This window comes from Telmatherina bonti (assembly GCF_933228915.1).
Source record: "Telmatherina bonti genome assembly, chromosome: 17".
Taxonomy (NCBI): Eukaryota; Metazoa; Chordata; class Actinopteri; order Atheriniformes; family Telmatherinidae; genus Telmatherina; species Telmatherina bonti.
Genome location: NC_136615.1, coordinates 6281920 through 6302060, shown reverse-complemented (window position 1 = coordinate 6302060; position 20141 = coordinate 6281920). Strand labels below are relative to the sequence as shown.

The 20141-nt window shown below is 44.8% G+C and overlaps 1 protein-coding gene across 2 annotated transcripts in view; it reads right to left on the bottom strand.

Annotated features, from left to right (window-relative positions):
- Nucleotides 1-20141, bottom strand: part of sec31a (SEC31 homolog A, COPII coat complex component) — a 31967-nt gene that overhangs the window by 8752 nt on the left and 3074 nt on the right. For both annotated transcript variants that reach the window (XM_079256443.1, XM_079256442.1), the window contains exons 2-20: nucleotides 12972-13051; nucleotides 11612-11735; nucleotides 11343-11541; nucleotides 11170-11265; nucleotides 10934-11074; nucleotides 10723-10865; nucleotides 9305-9404; nucleotides 9065-9226; nucleotides 8769-8921; nucleotides 8483-8698; nucleotides 8328-8402; nucleotides 8179-8220; nucleotides 4240-4989; nucleotides 3684-3801; nucleotides 3168-3346; nucleotides 2918-3044; nucleotides 2694-2839; nucleotides 328-501; nucleotides 39-236 (exon numbers count right to left, since the gene is read on the bottom strand). In XM_079256443.1, coding sequence (XP_079112569.1) covers nucleotides 39-236; nucleotides 328-501; nucleotides 2694-2839; nucleotides 2918-3044; nucleotides 3168-3346; nucleotides 3684-3801; nucleotides 4240-4989; nucleotides 8179-8220; nucleotides 8328-8402; nucleotides 8483-8698; nucleotides 8769-8921; nucleotides 9065-9226; nucleotides 9305-9404; nucleotides 10723-10865; nucleotides 10934-11074; nucleotides 11170-11265; nucleotides 11343-11541; nucleotides 11612-11735; nucleotides 12972-13050 — 3222 coding nt within the window. In that variant the 5' untranslated portion in view covers nucleotide 13051. The remainder of the gene's footprint in view (nucleotides 1-38; nucleotides 237-327; nucleotides 502-2693; nucleotides 2840-2917; nucleotides 3045-3167; nucleotides 3347-3683; nucleotides 3802-4239; nucleotides 4990-8178; nucleotides 8221-8327; nucleotides 8403-8482; nucleotides 8699-8768; nucleotides 8922-9064; nucleotides 9227-9304; nucleotides 9405-10722; nucleotides 10866-10933; nucleotides 11075-11169; nucleotides 11266-11342; nucleotides 11542-11611; nucleotides 11736-12971; nucleotides 13052-20141) is intronic.

Genomic DNA, 20141 nt, shown 5'->3' with positions numbered 1-20141 from the left:
TACAGACGCCACCTGATGAGTTCTTCTGACTGACGTACTGGTTGGTAGTACTGAGGCTGCGCAGCGGCGGCTGCAGGTCCCGGTACCGGAGCTGGAGCAGGAGGCTGGGGCGCCACGGCGGGCTGGACTTGGGCGTAGCGATGCAGGGGAAGCGCTGAGGCCGTCTGGGTCTGCGCCGCCGCCGCCTGCTGGCCCAGAGCCTGACTGAGACGGTCGCGAAGCTGCTGCACGGAAACCTGAAGGAAGAAGATGGACTCCGGTTAGTCTGGAAATGCATCGGACACGGCTGAAGGCGGAGCCTCCACCCAGCAGGCGGAGCTGCGTTACCTGGTTGGTGTTGTCGGGCAGGTAGGTGATGGCGGTGGACAGACTGCCCTGCGACGCCAGCAGGCCGGCGTACTGGCTCATCTTCTCTGCCAGCAGGATGCCGATGGCGGCAGGACCGGAGCGCTGGGTCTGCTCCACCGCACGCCGGAGCACCACCACCTTCTCCACCAGGTCCTGGGACACAAACACACAACAAGCGGCTCAAAACTCAGCAGAGTTGTTCAGAAAACGTTCTTTTTCTGCTTCTAAACGTTTGTTCTGCAGCTGGATTCACCGTCCGGCTTCCAGAAGCTGGAAGGAACAGAAAACAGTCGATCTCTAGATTTATTTCTCATCTAATAAATTCCACAACAATTTGGTGTCAGAAGTGGGATCCTGTGTGTTTCTGCCGGAACCGAACTGAGGGGCAGGCCGCCTGAATCCAGACAGATTCATCTTCAAACCTCAAATAGGCCTTAAGAGTGATGAGGGCCACAGTCAACGGTTTCGGTCGAGCACGACGGGATTTCAACCCACCTGTGGATTTATCTGGTGAGAAGTATATCTTTCCAAATTATTGATTGAAAGTATTTTTCATATAATATTGGAGACTGAGTGATTCTCATTGCTAATTGAACTGAAACAGTTTGTTTATAAAATTGTCAACTGTTTTCACAATAATGGAGGTTGCACTCCTTTTCTCCAGGACTGATTTTGACAATAAATAAAAATAAAACAAAAATAGAGACATAGACTCTACGAGATCAGGTTCCAAAATGAGGTTCTTTTCCATCAGTACCAGCTTGTCTCAACTCAACTCGCCTCGACTCGTCTCAGCTTGGTCCTGTTTCTTTTCCATTACAGTTTAGTACCAGGTCTAAAATGGGCGGGGTTTGTGTGAAATCACTATGATGTCACTGTTGTGCACGACAAGCTCTATAACAACACAGGACCTAGAGACAATCTGCTACTTGGTCTGCGGCTCGCCGGTCGCTGACCATAAATCGTCTCCATCTGTTGGAACCACTTCCAGTCTCGTCTGTCTGATCCACTCCGACCATAGTGGTCCTTGACCTGCTGATAGTAACTTTGGAGCTTTTTCAGCTTCTCTCGACGCTGCTGAAAACTCCATTGCTAGCCGTAGACATTGAGTCGGAAAGCTCTTGATAGATTTTTTCCATTTAGTGTCGCTCCACCTAGTTCCCACTGTATCCTTTCCTCAGCAACCAAAGAAATGTCCCCCCCCCCTCAGTGTTGAACCACAGAACAGACTTTTGTTGCACCATTGCTTGTCACGTAATGTAAACAACTTGGAGTTGGAGTCGCTCTTCCAGTGATGTCCCTCCCTGACCTCTGATTGGCCGCACCCCTCACCAGTCTGGCGATATCACACACAACCCGACTCAGCTCGCTGAGAACCTGGGCTGAAGAGTTACAACATAAGTCCCGGTAAACGGGTACAAAAGCCTTGTTTGTTGAATTTCAAACAGTACAAATATTATACAAAGCAAAAAATAACTTCTTACCATTTAACATTTAAACACTGTTTTGGGAAAACGGAGAGGTTTAAATTATAAGGAAAAAAATTTAATTTAAAAAACACACGGTGAGGATAACACTGAGGGGATTCTGTGTTTCGGTACGAGGGGTAAAAGTTATGGGATGGGTTAGAACAAGGGTCAAAATATAATACAATTTAATCAACTGTACAAAAACGTAATATTTGCATGGCTACATGGCTGCAGAAGAGAGTTCATATTTAGCAAGGGTCACTGACAATGCTATATTTTTTTTTGTTGTTTATTTGTCTCTTTCTTTATATGCAGATCTAAAGAACAGTTAAACTTTTTTTTTAATTTTAGATATATATATTAAAAAATTAAATTAACATATTAAAAAATGTAATAATAAAAAGTTAAAAATTTTGAAATATTATTAAACATATTTATGTATGTTTATATGAATATGTGGTAAACATTGTGGGCAAATGGAAGGGGTTTAATCAGTTTTTTTTTACTTCTGCCCACTCCTTTGAGCATGTGTGGTTTGTTGTTTCTTTAATTTTAAGTTACTTTAGTTTTTTTTGTATGTTTTCTTTTTATTGTATTGGACAAATCGAAATAAGCTTTCCAAGTGGAAAACCCTCCAAAATGAGCCGAGTTAAGTTGAGACGAGCCGATACTGATGGAAAAGGGCGAAAAATAAACAGCTGCAGAGGACAGAAACACCCATTTTCACACAGTTTGTGTGTTTTAAAGGCTTGGCATGAAAACTAAAACACAGAAAATGATGGATTTCCGTCCAAAGATACGACACAAGAAGCGTAACGGTAGCGGCATGATGAGGAGAAGAAGCCGTTTGCAGACATGCTGCAGGAGCCGTCTCACCTGCAGGGACATAGGAGAACGTCCGTCCTGCGCTCGGCTCCAGCACGACACCAGCTTCTCCACGTTGCCGGCGCAGATGTAACACAGACAGGCTTGAGACTGCAGCCGAGCGTCCTCCGCTGCCTCCAGTCTGCCTCCCAGAAGGTCTGAAAGGACACGACTTCCATTCAATTCCCAACGGAGAGTCGAGGACGCAGAAAACACCGAGCTGCCAGTGAACTCACCACAGAGGGAGGAGAACTCCTCAGGCTGAGCGTAGGTCATGACGGCAGCCAGAGCCTCCTTCCAGCTCTGCAGCTCACACGTCTGCAGGATGTCATGCCAGTCTTTCATCACCACGGCGCTGATCAGCTGACACACACACACACACACACACACACACACACACACACACACACACACACAGAGCATCATCAATAACCGATAAATCAGTGATCAGCTTTTCTAATCCCTGCAGGAAGTCCTGGGTGTTACCTTGGTTATCTTGCTGTGTGTTTTTGTGAAATACTTCTTCTGGGTTTTCTCTAAGAGCTCGGCTCCTCCGGTGATCGCCAGGATGATGCTGTCCGCCATCCGGTTGTCATGGAGACAGAGCTCCACTGCCCCCGCAAAGTCCCCCGTCAGCAGCGCCTGCGTGATCAGCCCGTCCACATCTGGCAGGAAAAACACGGATTTTACACGGACTGCTGCTGCGGCCAGACATTTCATCCCTCCCCTCCGCCTGCCAGGTGGAGCCGAGTCATCCCCCCCCTCCGCCTGCCAGGTGGAGCCGAGTCATCCCCCCCCTCCGCCTGCCAGGTGGAGCCGAGTCATCCCCCCCCTCCGCCTGCCAGGTGGAGCCGAGTCATCCCCCCCCTCCGCCTGCCAGGTGGAGCCGAGTCATCCCCCCCCTCCGCCTGCCAGGTGGAGCCGAGTCATCCCCCCCCTCCGCCTGCCAGGTGGAGCCGAGTCATCCCCCCCCTCCGCCTGCCAGGTGGAGCTGAGCGTTACCTTGACTGATGCTGAGAGCGACTCCTCCTGCAGGAGTCGGAAGAGGAGTTCGGATGTCAACCGGAGTATCAACAGGACTGCTCTCCTCCACCTCCACCTCCAGCGGCGCCATCGTCTCCTGAAACACGACAGAAACACCTCATCATGCCTCCACCTTGTACTGGGAGACGTCCCATGATACACTGGGAGACGTCCCATGATGCACTGGGAGACGTCCCATGATGCACTGGGAGACGTCCCATGATGCACTGGGAGACGTCCCATGATGCACTGGGAGACGTCCCATGATGCACTGGGAGACGTCAAATGATGCACTGGGACATGCCATGACGATGTCGGTGCAAGGATATTAGCATGACCAGGATTTGGTCTCTGTCAGCAGCTGCAACCAGACGTTAACTCCCTTCATGTTGTCATCGGTCGATCCAGTCATCAACGTGGTGACCGACTCCGGTCCTCTCGTGTGTCAGACTTTATGAGCAGACTGGTGCAGAGCTTCACATCAAGCTGCTGCAACACGCCTGAACACTTGCAGGACTTCATGTGTGTACATTACCTCATTCAGAGGAATCTCCTCGTCCTCCTCCTCCTTTTCCTCAGCATCCTCTGGGAGAACCTCGTCCACATCTGCTTCACTGCTCGGAACATATTCTAGCTGAGCTTCTGGTTCTGCTGGTTCCTCCGTCTCTGCCCCAGGAGTGGAGTTCAGCTCCAGAGTGGCAGCAGGTGGGAGGGTTGCAGGAGCCAACAAGTCTACTGCCTCTTCCAGACTGTCCGGAGGCCGAAGGTCTGCAGCAGCAGGTTGGGGGTCTGCAGAAGCAGGTCGGGGGTCTGCAGCAGCAGGTCGGAGGTCTGCAGCAGCAGGTCGGGGGTCTGCAGCAGCAGGTCGGGGGTCTGCAGCAGCAGGTTGGAGGTCTGCAGCAGCAGGTCGGGGGTCTGCAGCAGCAGGTCGGGGGTCTGCAGCAGCAGGTCGGGGGTCTGCAGCAGCAGGTCGGAGGTCTGCAGCAGCAGGTCGGGGGTCTGCAGCAGCAGGTCGGGGGTCTGCAGCAGCAGGTTGGAGGTCTGCAGCAGCAGGTCGGGGGTCTGCAGCAGCAGGTCGGGGGTCTGCAGCAGCAGGTCGGAGGTCTGCAGCAGCAGGTCGGAGGTCTGCAGCAGCAGGTCGGAGGTCTGCAGCAGCAGGTCGGGGGTCTGCAGCAGCAGGCCGGAGGTCTGCAGCCGCGATCAGGTCGAACGCCGCCTCCGGATGGTCAGCATCCGGCATCAAACTGAGGTCCGCCAACGGCTGCAGGGATGCTGGAACTTCCAACTGTAAAAGGAGAGAAGACACAAGCAGTCCGGGGATGATTCTGATGGATTTATTTCAGCTAAAATACAATTAATTAACTTTTAACTCTCCTCAAAACCATTTCTAAAATGATTATGTATAAAACTCAGGATTGTTTCTCTGTAGCTGAATGCAGCTGTTTCCACTCAGAGCAGCTCCAGAAGTCACTTTGAGGACAAAGAAAACTTGAACCGTCGGTTTGTGTCTGGTTTCTGGTCTGCCAAAGATTGTATGAAGTAAAGACGCCTCACTCTGAAGGATTTTTGTGCAACTTTGAGAGTTTACAGCATGACTGATCTTAATGTCTGACTGAGAAGTTGCTGTTTTTTTAAAGTCGACATGGACGGACGAGGACGATGGGACATGAGAGGAACCGGACATTAGACTGAGCAGGTGTGGACAGACCAGGAGGGACAGTCGACGTATCGGTGGAAGGATGCTGAGGATGAAAAATAAGATGGTTGCTGTTCTGTCCCAGTTAACTCTGCATGGCGTCATTCTGCAGCGTCACACAAGCAGGACGATCCTTATCGTAGCTTCCTGACCTTCAAACTCTGGATTCCTGATCTATTAGATCCCACAGCGACATTTATCAGCTTCCTGAGGCTGAAACACCGCTGCGTCACACACTAGCAGGCGGACATGAACACAGCGGCCGCTCTTACGCTCACCGTGGCCGATTCAGCAAAAAAATGCAGGATGATCAGAGGAGCAGACAGAAATAAGAAACTTTTACAGCCTGGAGAGATCTGAGAGTCCAGGCAGGATGAAGATGATGAGTCAGCAGGCGGCGCTTCACTCAGAAAGTCTGCTTGTTTCACCAAGTTGGTGCTGTTTGATGGATCTGATCATCTGCACCTGCTCAGTCTAAGAGCAGCAGAAACCTCCTCTCCAATCAGAGCAGATAAAAAACACATGAAGCAGAGAGACGGACCGTAAACCTGCAACACAACTCATTTCAACCTGAATCAGCAAACAGCTGCTGGTTCAGCAGCATTCAGCTGCATTAAAGTCCTTCTGATGGACGGAGGTCCGTCTCTCTGCTCTGCCGTCCGTCCGTCCGTCCGTCTCTCTGCTCTGCCGTCCGTCTCTCTGCTCTGCCGTCCGTCCGTCCGTCCGTCTCTCTGCTCTGCCGTCCGTCCGTCCGTCCGTCTCTCTGCTCTGCCGTCCGTCCGTCTCTCTGCACTGCCGTCCGTCCGTCTCTCTGCTCTGCCGTCCGTCCGTCCGTCTCTCTGCTCTGCCGTCCGTCCGTCCGTCCGTCTCTCTGCTCTGCCGTCCGTCTCTCTGCTCTGCCGTCCGTCTCTCTGCTCTGCCGTCCGTCCGTCCGTCCGTCTCTCTGCTCTGCCGTCCGTCCGTCCGTCCGTCTCTCTGCTCTGCCGTCCGTCCGTCCGTCTCTCTGCACTGCCGTCCGTCCGTCTCTCTGCTCTGCCGTCCGTCCGTCCGTCTCTCTGCACTGCCGTCCGTCCGTCTCTCTGCTCTGCCGTCCGTCCGTCCGTCTCTCTGCTCTGCCGTCCGTCCGTCCGTCCGTCTCTCTGCACTGCCGTCCGTCCGTCCGTCCGTCTCTCTGCTCTGCCGTCCGTCCGTCCGTCCGTCTCTCTGCTCTGCCGTCCGTCCGTCCGTCTCTCTGCTCTGCCGTCCGTCCGTCCGTCTCTCTGCTCTGCCGTCCGTCCGTCCGTCCGTCTCTCTGCTCTGCCGTCCGTCCGTCTCTCTGCACTGCCGTCCGTCCGTCTCTCTGCTCTGCCGTCCGTCCGTCCGTCTCTCTGCTCTGCCGTCCGTCCGTCCGTCCGTCTCTCTGCTCTGCCGTCCGTCTCTCTGCTCTGCCGTCCGTCTCTCTGCTCTGCCGTCCGTCCGTCCGTCCGTCTCTCTGCTCTGCCGTCCGTCCGTCCGTCCGTCTCTCTGCTCTGCCGTCCGTCCGTCCGTCTCTCTGCACTGCCGTCCGTCCGTCTCTCTGCTCTGCCGTCCGTCCGTCCGTCTCTCTGCACTGCCGTCCGTCCGTCTCTCTGCTCTGCCGTCCGTCCGTCCGTCTCTCTGCTCTGCCGTCCGTCCGTCCGTCCGTCTCTCTGCACTGCCGTCCGTCCGTCCGTCCGTCTCTCTGCTCTGCCGTCCGTCCGTCCGTCCGTCTCTCTGCTCTGCCGTCCGTCCGTCCGTCTCTCTGCTCTGCCGTCCGTCCGTCCGTCTCTCTGCTCTGCCGTCCGTCCGTCCGTCCGTCTCTCTGCTCTGCCGTCCATCCGTCCGTCCGTCTCTCTGCTCTGCCGTCCGTCCGTCCGTCTCTCTGCTCTGCCGTCCGTCCGTCCGTCTCTCTGCTCTGCCGTCCGTCCGTCCGTCCGTCTCTCTGCTCTGCCGTCCGTCCGTCCGTCTCTCTGCTCTGCCGTCCGTCCGTCCGTCCGTCTCTCTGCTCTGCCGTCCGTCCGTCCGTCTCTCTGCTCTGCCGTCCGTCCGTCCGTCTCTCTGCTCTGCCGTCCGTCCGTCCGTCTCTCTGCTCTGCCGTCCGTCCGTCCGTCTCTCTGCTCTGCCGTCCGTCCGTCCGTCTCTCTGCACTGCCGTCCGTCCGTCCGTCCGTCTCTCTGCACTGCCGTCCGTCCGTCCGTCTCTCTGCACTGCCGTCCGTCCGTCCGTCTCTCTGCACTGCCGTCCGTCCGTCCGTCCGTCTCTCTGCTCTGCCGTCCGTCCGTCCGTCTCTCTGCTCTGCCGTCCGTCCGTCTCTCTGCTCTGCCGTCCGTCCGTCCGTCTCTCTGCTCTGCCGTCCGTCCGTCCGTCTCTCTGCTCTGCCGTCCGTCCGTCTCTCTGCTCTGCCGTCCGTCCGTCTCTCTGCTCTGCCGTCCGTCCGTCTCTCTGCTCTGCCGTCCGTCCGTCTCTCTGCTCTGCCGTCCGTCCGTCTCTCTGCTCTGCCGTCCGTCCGTCTCTCTGCTCTGCCGTCCGTCCGTCTCTCTGCTCTGCCGTCCGTCCGTCTCTCTGCTCTGCCGTCCGTCCGTCCGTCTCTCTGCTCTGCCGTCCGTCCGTCCGTCTCTCTGCTCTGCCGTCCGTCCGTCTGTCTCTCTGCTCTGCCGTCCGTCCGTCCGTCTCTCTGCTCTGCCGTCCGTCTCTCTGCTCTGCCGTCCGTCCGTCCGTCTCTCTGCTCTGCCGTCCGTCCGTCCGTCTCTGTTTGACACAGAAAGCTCTGACTGAACTTACCGCTGGAAGCTCTGCAGGTCTTTCCTCCAAAGCTGCAGAAATCTGGTAACAAACAGACAAACATCAGTGGATGTACCGAGACACACTGCAGAAAGGTAATGAAACAGACGTGTGTGTGAGTGTGTGTGAGTGTGAGGACAGAGAAGAACCTTCAAGGCCAGCTCCTCCTTGTTGTAACCCAGAAGCTGCAGATACTTGCTGCGAACGTCGCTCTCAAAATTAGCCTGGAAACCCAAAAGACTGAAAGTTAAACGTTTTATTGAAATGAAGAAACTCTGAAGTGTTTTAATGCTGAAGGACACACCTTGAGGAACGACCAAACCGTCTTCTCAAACTCATTCTCAGCTGCATCCGTCTTCTCCTGGCAGAAGTCCACGAAGCCGCCAGAGCTCAGAGTGGCCTGCAGCTGATCGGAGCGCCTCAGAAAAGCCGTTTCCGTGACAACCTGACTGATGTGCACCGCGTGCGAGGCGGGCTGCTGCGGCTTCGGGTTCTCCAGAGAGACCAGCTTCCCTCCGAACTGCAACAACATCTCAGTTCAGAGACGGCGGCTCTGCAGACCCGGTGAAACGGAAGGAGAAGCGACTCACTGCGAACGTCGCTCCCACAGGCCTGCGGATCCACTTCGGGGGCTTCTTCAAGGGGTTGACTGTGGCTGGAGGGGCGGCGGTCTGCGGCAGCTGGAGAGGAGGCAACGCCTGCCCCGTCCCAAACGGATCAATGTTCCCAAACGAGTGACTGATCTGAAACAGACACCGGGAGCAAACTGAGACACAAACCAACGACAGAAAGGAGTCATGCAGCTGAAGGAAACGTCTCCTCATGTGTTTGCAGGAACCAGCTGGAGAACAGCAACACTAACTGGTTTCCCAAAGTTAAATCTCACCTGGTCGGCGTGCCTCTGGCTCTGGGCCTGGCTGCTGCCCCCCATGATGGAGTAAATGTCGATGTGTCCGTCAAAGCCGGCAGCTGAGAGAACTGCAGGGTTTCTGGGACACCACTGGATGTCGAAGCACCACTGGCTGCTGGTGGGCAACTCGTACAGCACCTGGAAGTTACCGTTACTCATCTTCTGACATGAAAAGCTCAGACAGCGCATCCCCATGAAATGAAGTTCAGAACTCACCTCGCCTGTGTTCGGATTCCAGCACAGGATCCTGCTGTCCTTCCCACAACTCAGCAGCAGCTCAGGATCCGCCAGACTCCAGGCGATGGCCAGGACACCGCTGGGAGGGACAAGGAATAGAGAAAAATAAGAATTTTCTGGAGGAAAAAAGAACTCACTCCTGATAAAAACTTTCCTCTTTTCTGCACTATTAAACATTTAGTCAAAAACGATGGTGTTTGCATGAATGAGGAACAAAGACAAAAACAGTAAACTGGTTTCCAGCTAAAACTACAGGTTTTATATACAGACAACAAAATAAAATCAAATTACATTTAATAAAACAAGAAAAGAAGATCAAATAAAATGGAAAAAAAAAGGTTAAATAAAATAAGACAAAATGCAATAAGATTACAAAATAAAAAAATAAAATAATGTAAAATAAAATAAGATAAAAGATAAAAATAAAATCAAATTATATTTAATAAAATAAGATAAAAAAAAAAAGAAAATAACGATAAAAAAAATGACAAAATAAAATAAGATTACAGAATAAAAAATAAAAAAATAATATTAAACAAAATAAAAAAGATTAAATTAAATAAGATTAAATAAAATAGAAAATAAAATTCAATTACATTCAATAAAACAAGAAAATATGATCAAATAAATTAAGAAAAAAATTAAATAACAAAAACAAGAAAAATTAAACAAAACAAAATAAGATTAAATAAAATAGCAAAACATAAAATTAAATAAAATAGGGAAATATGATTAAATAAAAATAAAGATAAAATAAGATGATAAAGAAAAAATAAAATTTAAAATAAAATAAAATGCATTTTCTGATCTCCTGCTCTGCAGCTCAAACTGAAGCAGCAGAACGGGGAGAGAAATGTAACAGGAGCACAAACTGATACAAAATATGACAAAAAACAAACTGAAATTCAACGGAGGCTGAACAGATCCATAAAAAAAGCATTAAAGCATTATTATTAACTCTGATATTACTGAACGCTGCACCACTGTTTAGATCAGATAAAGACTGTTTACTAATTATTCTTATTAATAACATAACGTTACTGTTATTACTATGTTTATTTCTGCACGGCTCCATGACAAACATGTTTCAGGTCATGTTAGTGTTTCTGTATTTAGTCATATTATTATCTTTATTCTACATGTGGGGGGTTCCCTGCAGCTTCTGCTGATGCAGGATGTGACCATGTTTCCTGGTGGTGATGATGATGATGATGATGTCAGGGTTGTGAAGAGATAAAATATGCATTAGTTTGTTGGAATTTCGCCATGTTTTGGTTTCATCTCCTTGTTTTTGTTTCCTTTCTGATCCTCTGGTCTGGAGTTAAAACCCGGCCTGTGTTCCGGTTTGTTCTGACACCACCGTGTCACACACTCCTTCCACACACTGCTGCGTTTACCGTGTGTGATGCTCCAGGATCTTTAGAGGAGAGGTAGCAAAACGCAGGTCCCACATCTGGATGACGGGCATGCGGTCGTCCTCCGAGGCCAGCACCATCTGCGTGGCCACCTCAGGGTTCCAGGCCAACCCAGAACAATGCATCTGAAAGCAAGAGCAGGAATTAGACCCGTCCCAAAGCGGCAGGAAAAGCTTCACAACCAGCCGCGCACCCTGTTGCTGTGGTCGCTGACTTTGATGATGAGGTCGTTCTTGCGGAGGTCCCACACCGACGCCCGGCCCCCCGGGCTGGCGGACGCCAGGATGTGCTGGACCTGCCTGTTCCACGCCACACAGCTGATGTCCTCCAGAGGCTTCCACACAAAACACACACGTTGAACGAGGTCAGGCTTCATGCATCCATCAGCAGACGTTTCCACGCCTCTACCAGCAGGATCTCAGAACATACCTGTGTTTTAGGTCCCGGGGTCATCGGAGAGCCCAAGTTATTCATGTCCCAGATGTAAATTTCAGACTCGTTGCCGCCTGACGCCACCAGGTTGGTCTGTGGAAGCCAAACAGGCCCAGTGAGCTGCTGTGTTTCACACGGAGAGGGTTGAGACGGCGTGAAACCTCCGGTACCTGGAACGGGTTGATGTCCAGAGCTCTGACTGGCCCCGTGTGTCTGTCGCTCTCAGCGATGATGACGTCGCTCTCCCCCGCCATGATCTTTCCAGGGTCGTAGAGGATGATGTTGCCGTTCTCGCCTCCTGCGATGAGGACGCCGGACTGGCGAGCGCCAGTCTCCATCCCAAAAGGACCCCACACCAGCTTGTGGTATCTGCAGGAGCAGAGGCAACGTGTGAGAGATGAAGAGCCGCGGGGAACAGAGGGAGTGAAGAGGTGTCGACCTGTGGCTGGAGCTGAAGCTGCCGCATGACTTCATGTCCAGAGACGGCTCGGCCAAGTCCAGCTCAAAGAACTCCAGAGACGCCTTGGTGCTGAAGGAGGCGTCCAGCTGCTGGGCTGAAGTTCCTGCAGACACGCCACAGGAGGAACGGCGATCACCTTTACTCATTACTCAGCTCGTCTAACGCAATATTTTACTCAAACAGAAAAGATTTTTAAAACTTCTGCATCAAAAGATGTTTTTGTCATTTTATTATAACTTTTTTTTTTTAGATAAAACTACATGAAGACTCCACGCAGACGTGACGTTTCCATGGAAACGTGATGTTTTCAGCCTCAGCTGTCAGATTCTGAGGCTAAAATGATGTAAAATGAATGTATGAACAGATAAAGCAGCATAAAGAGCAACCAGAAGAAGAAAAGTTATTTCTGCTTCTGTTTTACATCTTCCTCACTAAACTCAGCTCCTTTTTACATCCCAAACATCTTCCTGCTACTATCTACCTGCTGTCCTCACTGCAGCACCTCCACCTCAGCTGCATCCCAAATGTCTTCCTGGCTTTATTCCAGCCATAGAGGATCATTATTTTCCTGCTTTTCTCATCACTTGTTGATCTTTGGCTGCTCCTGATTGGACGTTACCGTCAGTTTAAGCTCTCTGATTGGTGGAAAGTCTGACAGGAAGTGTCTTCATCATCATGTCCAGGTGAAAATAGAGGTCTCTTAGCAACATGGTAGTGATGGTGATGAAGATGTGATAAATAATGGTGGATTTACCATCTAGAGTCTCTGAATAAACACTACATCTGGATTGTAAACCTCCTGGACGGATAGAAACGCTGGAAAACCTCCGTAGACCAGCTGGAGGGTCACATGACCATCACAGTTACACAATGCTGGTCCTGAGACGACGACGACACTCTGGAGGATCTAGTGGAGTTTGAAGGGTTAATAAACCAGAGTGTGTGTGTTTCGCAGCGTGTAGGAAATCACATTTGTGTGGTTTGTTTTCTCTTCTCTGCAACACCATCATTCTCTGAACTGAAAGAAGAATCAGTGGCGTTGCAACGGCTCTCCACGCCTCCGATTAGTGCAAATTCCTCTTCGAACGGCTGCAGCTTTTCACAAATACAACCTCTGGCAAAACGTTACGTAACTGGCAGGATCGTCACTTCACTGCTTCCAGAAATCATGAAACAAATCTCAGATTTAACACCTGAACATCTAAAGGATGCAACACTAAACATGGCAGGTACATCCTCAAACTGCCGTTTCCCGACGTTTTGCCAGTTTTTTTTTCTTCGGGGAATATCGACGTGTGTGAAGCAGGAATAAGAGCAGCAGGCTGCGGCAGGTTGGTACCTGTGGCCAGGTAGATGGGGTGGTGCTGGGCGGGACTCCAGCTCTGGATGGCAGTGCGGTTTATCTCCTTGAGTTTCATCCTGGAGACACAGATGCAGTAAATACAACAGAATATTCATAAAGCAGCATTAACCTGTTTATAACGAGTCTTTTCTCCTACTGGAACCACCAGACCAGTTTCACATCCATACAGGAGCCAGAACGCTTCCATGGGAACCAGTTTCACACCGTTCAAACAAAGCTTTATTGCAACATTTCCAGCTTTATTTTCATACAAACGGGGTTAAAATAAACATGTTTAATAAAGGAGCTTCCTAAGACCTGCTGACATGTTTCATCGCTGCTGTTTCTACTAATGACCTAGCTACCGACTGGTTTCTATCTGGTTTCATCTGGTTTCATCTGGTTTTTATCTGGTTTTTATCTGGTTTTTATCTGGTTTCTATCTGGTTTCATCTGGTTTTTATCTTGTTTGTATCTGGTTTCATCTGGTTTTTATCTGGTTTCATCTGGTTTTTATCTGGTTTCATCTGGTTTCATCTGGTTTTCATCTGGTTTTCATCTGGTTTCTATCTGGTTTCTATCTGGTTTCATCTGGTTTTTATCTTGTTTTTATCTGGTTTCATCTGGTTTTTATCTGGTTTCATCTGGTTTTTATCTTGTTTTTATCTGGTTTCATCTGGTTTTTATCTGGTTTCTATCTGGTTTCATCTGGTTTTTATCTTGTTTGTATCTGATTTTTATCTGGTTTCATCTGGTTTTTATCTTGTTTTTATCTGGTTTCATCTGGTTTCATCTGGTTTTTATCTGGTTTTTATCTTGGCTTCATCTGGTTTTTATCTGGTTTCATCTGGTTTTTATCTTGTTTTCATCTGGTTTTTATCTGGTTTCTATCTGGTTTCTATCTGGTTTCATCTGGTTTCATCTGGTTTTTATCTGGTTTTTATCTGGTTTCATCTGGTTTCATCTGGTTTTTATCTTGTTTGTATCTGGTTTCATCTGGTTTTTATCTGGTTTCATCTGGTTTTTATCTGGTTTCATCTGGTTTTTATCTTGTTTTTATCTGGTTTCATCTGGTTTTTATCTGGTTTCTATCTGGTTTTTATCTGGTTTCTATCTGGTTTCTATCTGGTTTCTATCTTGTTTCATCTGGTTTCATCTGGTTTTTATCTTGTTTTTATCTGGTTTCATCTGGTTTCATCTGGTTTTTATCTGGTTTCATCTGGTTTTTATCTGGTTTCATCTGGTTTTTATCTGGTTTCATCTGGTTTTTATCTGGTTTCATCTGGTTTTTATCTGGTTTCTATCTGGTTTCTATCTGGTTTCTATCTGGTTTTATCTGGTTTTTATCTTGTTTTTATCTTGTTTTTATCTGGTTTTTATCTGGTTTCATCTGGTTTCATCTGGTTTTTATCTGGTTTCTATCTGGTTTTTATCTGGTTTCTATCTGGTTTTTATCTTGTTTCATCTGGTTTTTATCTTGTTTGTATCTGGTTTCATCTGGTTTTTATCTGGTTTCATCTGGTTTTTATCTGGTTTCATCTGGTTTTTATCTTGTTTTTATCTGGTTTCATCTGGTTTTTATCTGGTTTCTATCTGGTTTCTATCTGGTTTCATCTGGTTTCATCTGGTTTCTATCTGGTTTTATCTGGTTTCATCTGGTTTCTATCTGGTTTCATCTGGTTTCATCTGGTTTCATCTGGTTTCTATCTGGTTTCTATCTGGTTTCTATCTGGTTTCATCTGGTTTCATCTGGTTTTATCTGGTTTTATCTGGTTTCTATCTGGTTTCTATCTGGTTTCTATCTGGTTTCATCTGGTTTTTATCTTGTTTTTATCTGGTTTTTATCTGGTTTCATCTGGTTTTTATCTTGTTTCTATCTGGTTTTTATCTTGTTTCTATCTGGTTTTTATCTTGTTTTTATCTTGTTTGTATCTGGTTTCATCTGGTTTTTATCTGGTTTCATCTGGTTTTTATCTGGTTTCTATCTGGTTTCTATCTGGTTTTTATCTGGTTTCATCTGGTTTCATCTGGTTTCTTTCTGGTTTCTTTCTGGTTTCTTTCTGGTTTCTTTCTGGTTTTATCTGGTTTTATCTGGTTTCATCTGGTTTCTATCTGGTTTTTATCTGGTTTTTATCTGGTTTCATCTGGTTTTTATCTTGTTTGTATCTGGTTTCATCTGGTTTTTATCTTGTTTGTATCTGGTTTCATCTGGTTTTTATCTAGTTTGTATCTGGTTTCATCTGGTTTTTATCTGGTTTCATCTGGTTTCATCTGGTTTTTATCTGGTTTCTATCTGGTTTCTATCTGGTTTTTATCTGGTTTCATCTGGTTTCATCTGGTTTCATCTGGTTTCATCTGGTTTTTATCTTGTTTTTATCTGGTTTCATCTGGTTTCATCTGGTATTTATCTGGTTTCTATCTGGTTTCATCTGGTTTTTATCTTGTTTCTATCTGGTTTTTATCTTGTTTGTATCTGGTTTCATCTGGTTTTTATCTGGTTTCATCTGGTTTTTATCTGGTTTCATCTGGTTTCTATCTGGTTTCTATCTGGTTTCTATCTGGTTTCATCTGGTTTTTATCTTGTTTTTATCTGGTTTTTATCTGGTTTCATCTGGTTTTTATCTTGTTTCTATCTGGTTTCATCTGGTTTTTATCTTGTTTGTATCTGGTTTCATCTGGTTTTTATCTTGTTTGTATCTGGTTTCATCTGGTTTTTATCTGGTTTCATCTGGTTTTTATCTTGTTTTTATCTGGTTTCATCTGGTTTTTATCTGGTTTCTATCTGGTTTTTATCTGGTTTCATCTGGTTTTTATCTTGTTTCTATCTGGTTTTTATCTGGTTTCATCTGGTTTTTATCTTGTTTCTATCTGGTTTCATCTGGTTTTTATCTTGTTTGTATCTGGTTTCATCTGGTTTTTATCTTGTTTGTATCTGGTTTCATCTGGTTTTTATCTGGTTTCTATCTGGTTTTTATCTGGTTTCATCTGGTTTTTATCTTGTTTCTATCTGGTTTTTATCTTGTTTGTATCTGGTTTCATCTGGTTTTTATCTGGTTTCATCTGGTTTCATCTGGTTTCATCTGGTATTTATCTGGTTTCTATCTGGTTTCATCTGGTTTTTATCTTGTTTCTATCTGGTTTTTATCTTGTTTGTATCTGGTTTCATCTGGTTTTTATCTGGTTTCATCTGGTTTCTATCTGGTTTCATCTGGTTTTTATCTTGTTTTTATCTGGTTTTTATCTGGTTTCATCTGGTTTTTATCTTGTTTCTATCTGGTTTCATCTGGTTTTTATCTTGTTTGTATCTGGTTTCATCTGGTTTTTATCTTGTTTGTATCTGGTTTCATCTGGTTTTTATCTGGTTTCATCTGGTTTTTATCTTGTTTTTATCTGGTTTCATCTGGTTTTTATCTGGTTTCTATCTGGTTTCTATCTGGTTTCTATCTGGTTTCTATCTTGTTTCATCTGGTTTCATCTGGTTTCATCTGGTTTTTATCTTGTTTTTATCTGGTTTCATCTGGTTTCATCTGGTTTTTATCTGGTTTCATCTGGTTTTTATCTGGTTTCATCTGGTTTTTATCTGGTTTCATCTGGTTTTTATCTTGTTTCTATCTGGTTTTTATCTTGTTTTTATCTTGTTTTTATCTTGTTTGTATCTGGTTTCATCTGGTTTTTATCTGGTTTTTATCTGGTTTCTATCTGGTTTCTATCTGGTTTTTATCTGGTTTCATCTGGTTTCTTTCTGGTTTCTTTCTGGTTTCTTTCTGGTTTTATCTGGTTTTATCTGGTTTCATCTGGTTTCTATCTGGTTTTTATCTGGTTTTTATCTGGTTTCATCTGGTTTTTATCTTGTTTGTATCTGGTTTCATCTGGTTTTTATCTTGTTTGTATCTGGTTTCATCTGGTTTTTATCTTGTTTGTATCTGGTTTCATCTGGTTTTTATCTGGTTTCATCTGGTTTCATCTGGTTTTTATCTGGTTTTTATCTGGTTTCTATCTGGTTTCTATCTGGTTTCATCTGGTTTCATCTGGTTTTTATCTGGTATTTATCTGGTTTCTATCTGGTTTCATCTGGTTTCATCTTGTTTTTATCTGGTTTCATCTGGTTTTTATCTGGTTTCTATCTGGTTTCTATCTGGTTTTTATCTGGTTTCATCTGGTTTCATCTGGTTTCATCTGGTTTCATCTGGTTTTTATCTGGTTTCATCTGGTTTTTATCTGGTTTCATCTGGTTTTTATCTGGTTTCATCTGGTTTCATCTGGTTTCATCTGGTTTTTATCTGGTTTTTATCTGGTTTTTATCTGGTTTTTATCTGGTTTTTATCTGGTTTCTATCTGGTTTCATCTGGTTTTTATCTGGTTTTTATCTGGTTTCATCTGGTTTTTATCTGGTTTCATCTGGTTTTTATCTGGTTTCATCTGGTTTTTATCTTGTTTTTATCTGGTTTCATCTGGTTTTTATCAGGTTTTTATCTGGTTTCATCTGGTTTTTATCTTGTTTGTATCTGGTTTCATCTGGTTTTTATCTTGTTTGTATCTGGTTTCATCTGGTTTTTATCTTGTTTGTATCTGGTTTCATCTGGTTTTTATCTGGTTTCATCTGGTTTCATCTGGTTTTTATCTGGTTTCTATCTGGTTTCTATCTGGTTTTTATCTGGTTTCATCTGGTTTCATCTGGTTTCATCTGGTTTCATCTGGTTTTTATCTGGTATTTATCTGGTTTCTATCTGGTTTCATCTGGTTTCATCTTGTTTTTATCTGGTTTCATCTGGTTTTTATCTGGTTTCTATCTGGTTTCTATCTGGTTTTTATCTGGTTTCATCTGGTTTCATCTGGTTTCATCTGGTTTTTATCTGGTTTCATCTGGTTTTTATCTGGTTTCATCTGGTTTTTATCTGGTTTCATCTGGTTTCATCTGGTTTCATCTGGTTTTTATCTGGTTTTTATCTGGTTTTTATCTGGTTTCTATCTGGTTTCATCTGGTTTTTATCTGGTTTTTATCTGGTTTCATCTGGTTTTTATCTGGTTTCATCTGGTTTTTATCTGGTTTCATCTGGTTTTTATCTTGTTTTTATCTGGTTTCATCTGGTTTTTATCAGGTTTTTATCTGGTTTCATCTGGTTTTTATCTTGTTTGTATCTGGTTTCATCTGGTTTTTATCTGGTTTCATCTGGTTTCATCTGGTTTTTATCTGGTTTCTATCTGGTTTTTATCTGGTTTCATCTGGTTTTTATCTGGTTTCATCTGGTTTTTATCTGGTTTCATCTGGTTTTTATCTGGTTTCATCTGGTTTTTATCAGGTTTTTATCAGGTTTTTATCTGGTTTCATCTGGTTTTTATCTGGTTTCATCTGGTTTCATCTGGTTTCATCTGGTTTCATCTGGTTTTCATCTGGTTTTCATCTGGTTTCATTTGGTTTTTATCTGGTTTCATCTGGTTTTTATCTGGTTTCATTTGGTTTTTATCTGGTTTCTATCTGGTTTCATCTGGTTTTTATCTTGTTTTTATCTGGTTTCATCTGTTTTTTATCTTGTTTTTATCTGGTTTCATCTGGTTTTTATCTGGTTTTTATCTGGTTTCATCTGGTTTTTATCTGGTTTTTATCTGGTTTTTATCTGGTTTTTATCTGGTTTCATCTGGTTTTTATCTTGTTTTTATCTGGTTTCATCTGGTTTTTATCAGGTTTTTATCTGGTTTCATCTGGTTTTTATCTTGTTTGTATCTGGTTTCATCTGGTTTTCATCTGGTTTCATCTGGTTTCATCTGGTTTTTATCTGGTTTCTATCTGGTTTTTATCTGGTTTCATCTGGTTTTTATCTGGTTTCATCTGGTTTTTATCTGGTTTCATCTGGTTTTTATCTTGTTTTTATCTGGTTTCATCTGGTTTTTATCAGGTTTTTATCTGGTTTCATCTGGTTTTTATCTGGTTTCATCTGGTTTCATCTGGTTTTCATCTGGTTTTCATCTGGTTTCATTTGGTTTTTATCTGGTTTCATCTGGTTTTTATCTGGTTTCATCTGGTTTCATTTGGTTTTTATCTGGTTTCTATCTGGTTTCATCTGGTTTTTATCTTGTTTTTATCTGGTTTCATCTGGTTTTTATCTTGTTTTTATCTGGTTTCATCTGGTTTTTATCTTGTTTTTATCTGGTTTCATCTGGTTTTTATCTGGTTTCTATCTGGTTTTTATCTGGTTTCTATCTGGTTTCATCTGGTTTTTATCTGGTTTCATCTGGTTTTCATTTGGTTTCATCTGGTTTCATTTGGTTTTTATCTGGTTTCATTTGGTTTTTATCTGGTTTTTATCTGGTTTCTATCTGGTTTCATTTGGTTTTTATCTGGTTTCATCTGGTTTTTATCTGGTTTCATCTGGTTTTTATCTGGTTTCATCTGGTTTCATTTGGTTTTTATCTGGTTTCATCTGGTTTTTATCTGGTTTCATCTGGTTTTTATCTGGTTTCATCTGGTTTTTATCTGGTTTCATCTGGTTTTTATCTGGTTTTTATCTGGTTTCATCTGGTTTTTATCTTGGTTTAATCTGGTTTCGTTTGGTTTCATTTGGTTTTTATCTGGTTTCATCTGGTTTTTATCTGGTTTCATCTGGTTTTTATCTGGTTTCATTTGGTTTTTATCTGGTTTCATTTGGTTTTTATCTGGTTTCATCTGGTTTCTATCTGGTTTCATCTGGTTTCTATCTGGTTTCTATCTGGTGTCATTTGGTTTCATTTGGTTTTTATCTGGTTTCATCTGGTTTTTATCTGGTTTCATTTGGTTTTCATCTGGTTTCAATCTGGTTTCAATCTGGTTTCAATCTGGTTTCATCTGGTTTCATCTGGTTTCATTTGGTTTTTATCTGGTTTCGTCTGGTTTTTATCTGGTTTCGTCTGGTTTTTATCTGGTTTCATTTGGTTTTTATCTGGTTTCATCTGGTTTTTATCTGGTTTCATCTGGTTTTTATCTGGTTTTATCTGGTTTCATCTGGTTTTCATCTGGTTTCATCTGGTTTCATCTGGTTTCATCTGGTTTTTATCTGGTTTTATCTGGTTTCATCTGGTTTCATCTGGTTTCATCTGGTTTTTATCTGGTTTCTATCTGGTTTCTATCTGGTTTCATCTGGTTTTTATCTTGTTTTTATCTGGTTTCATCTGGTTTTTATCTTGTTTTTATCT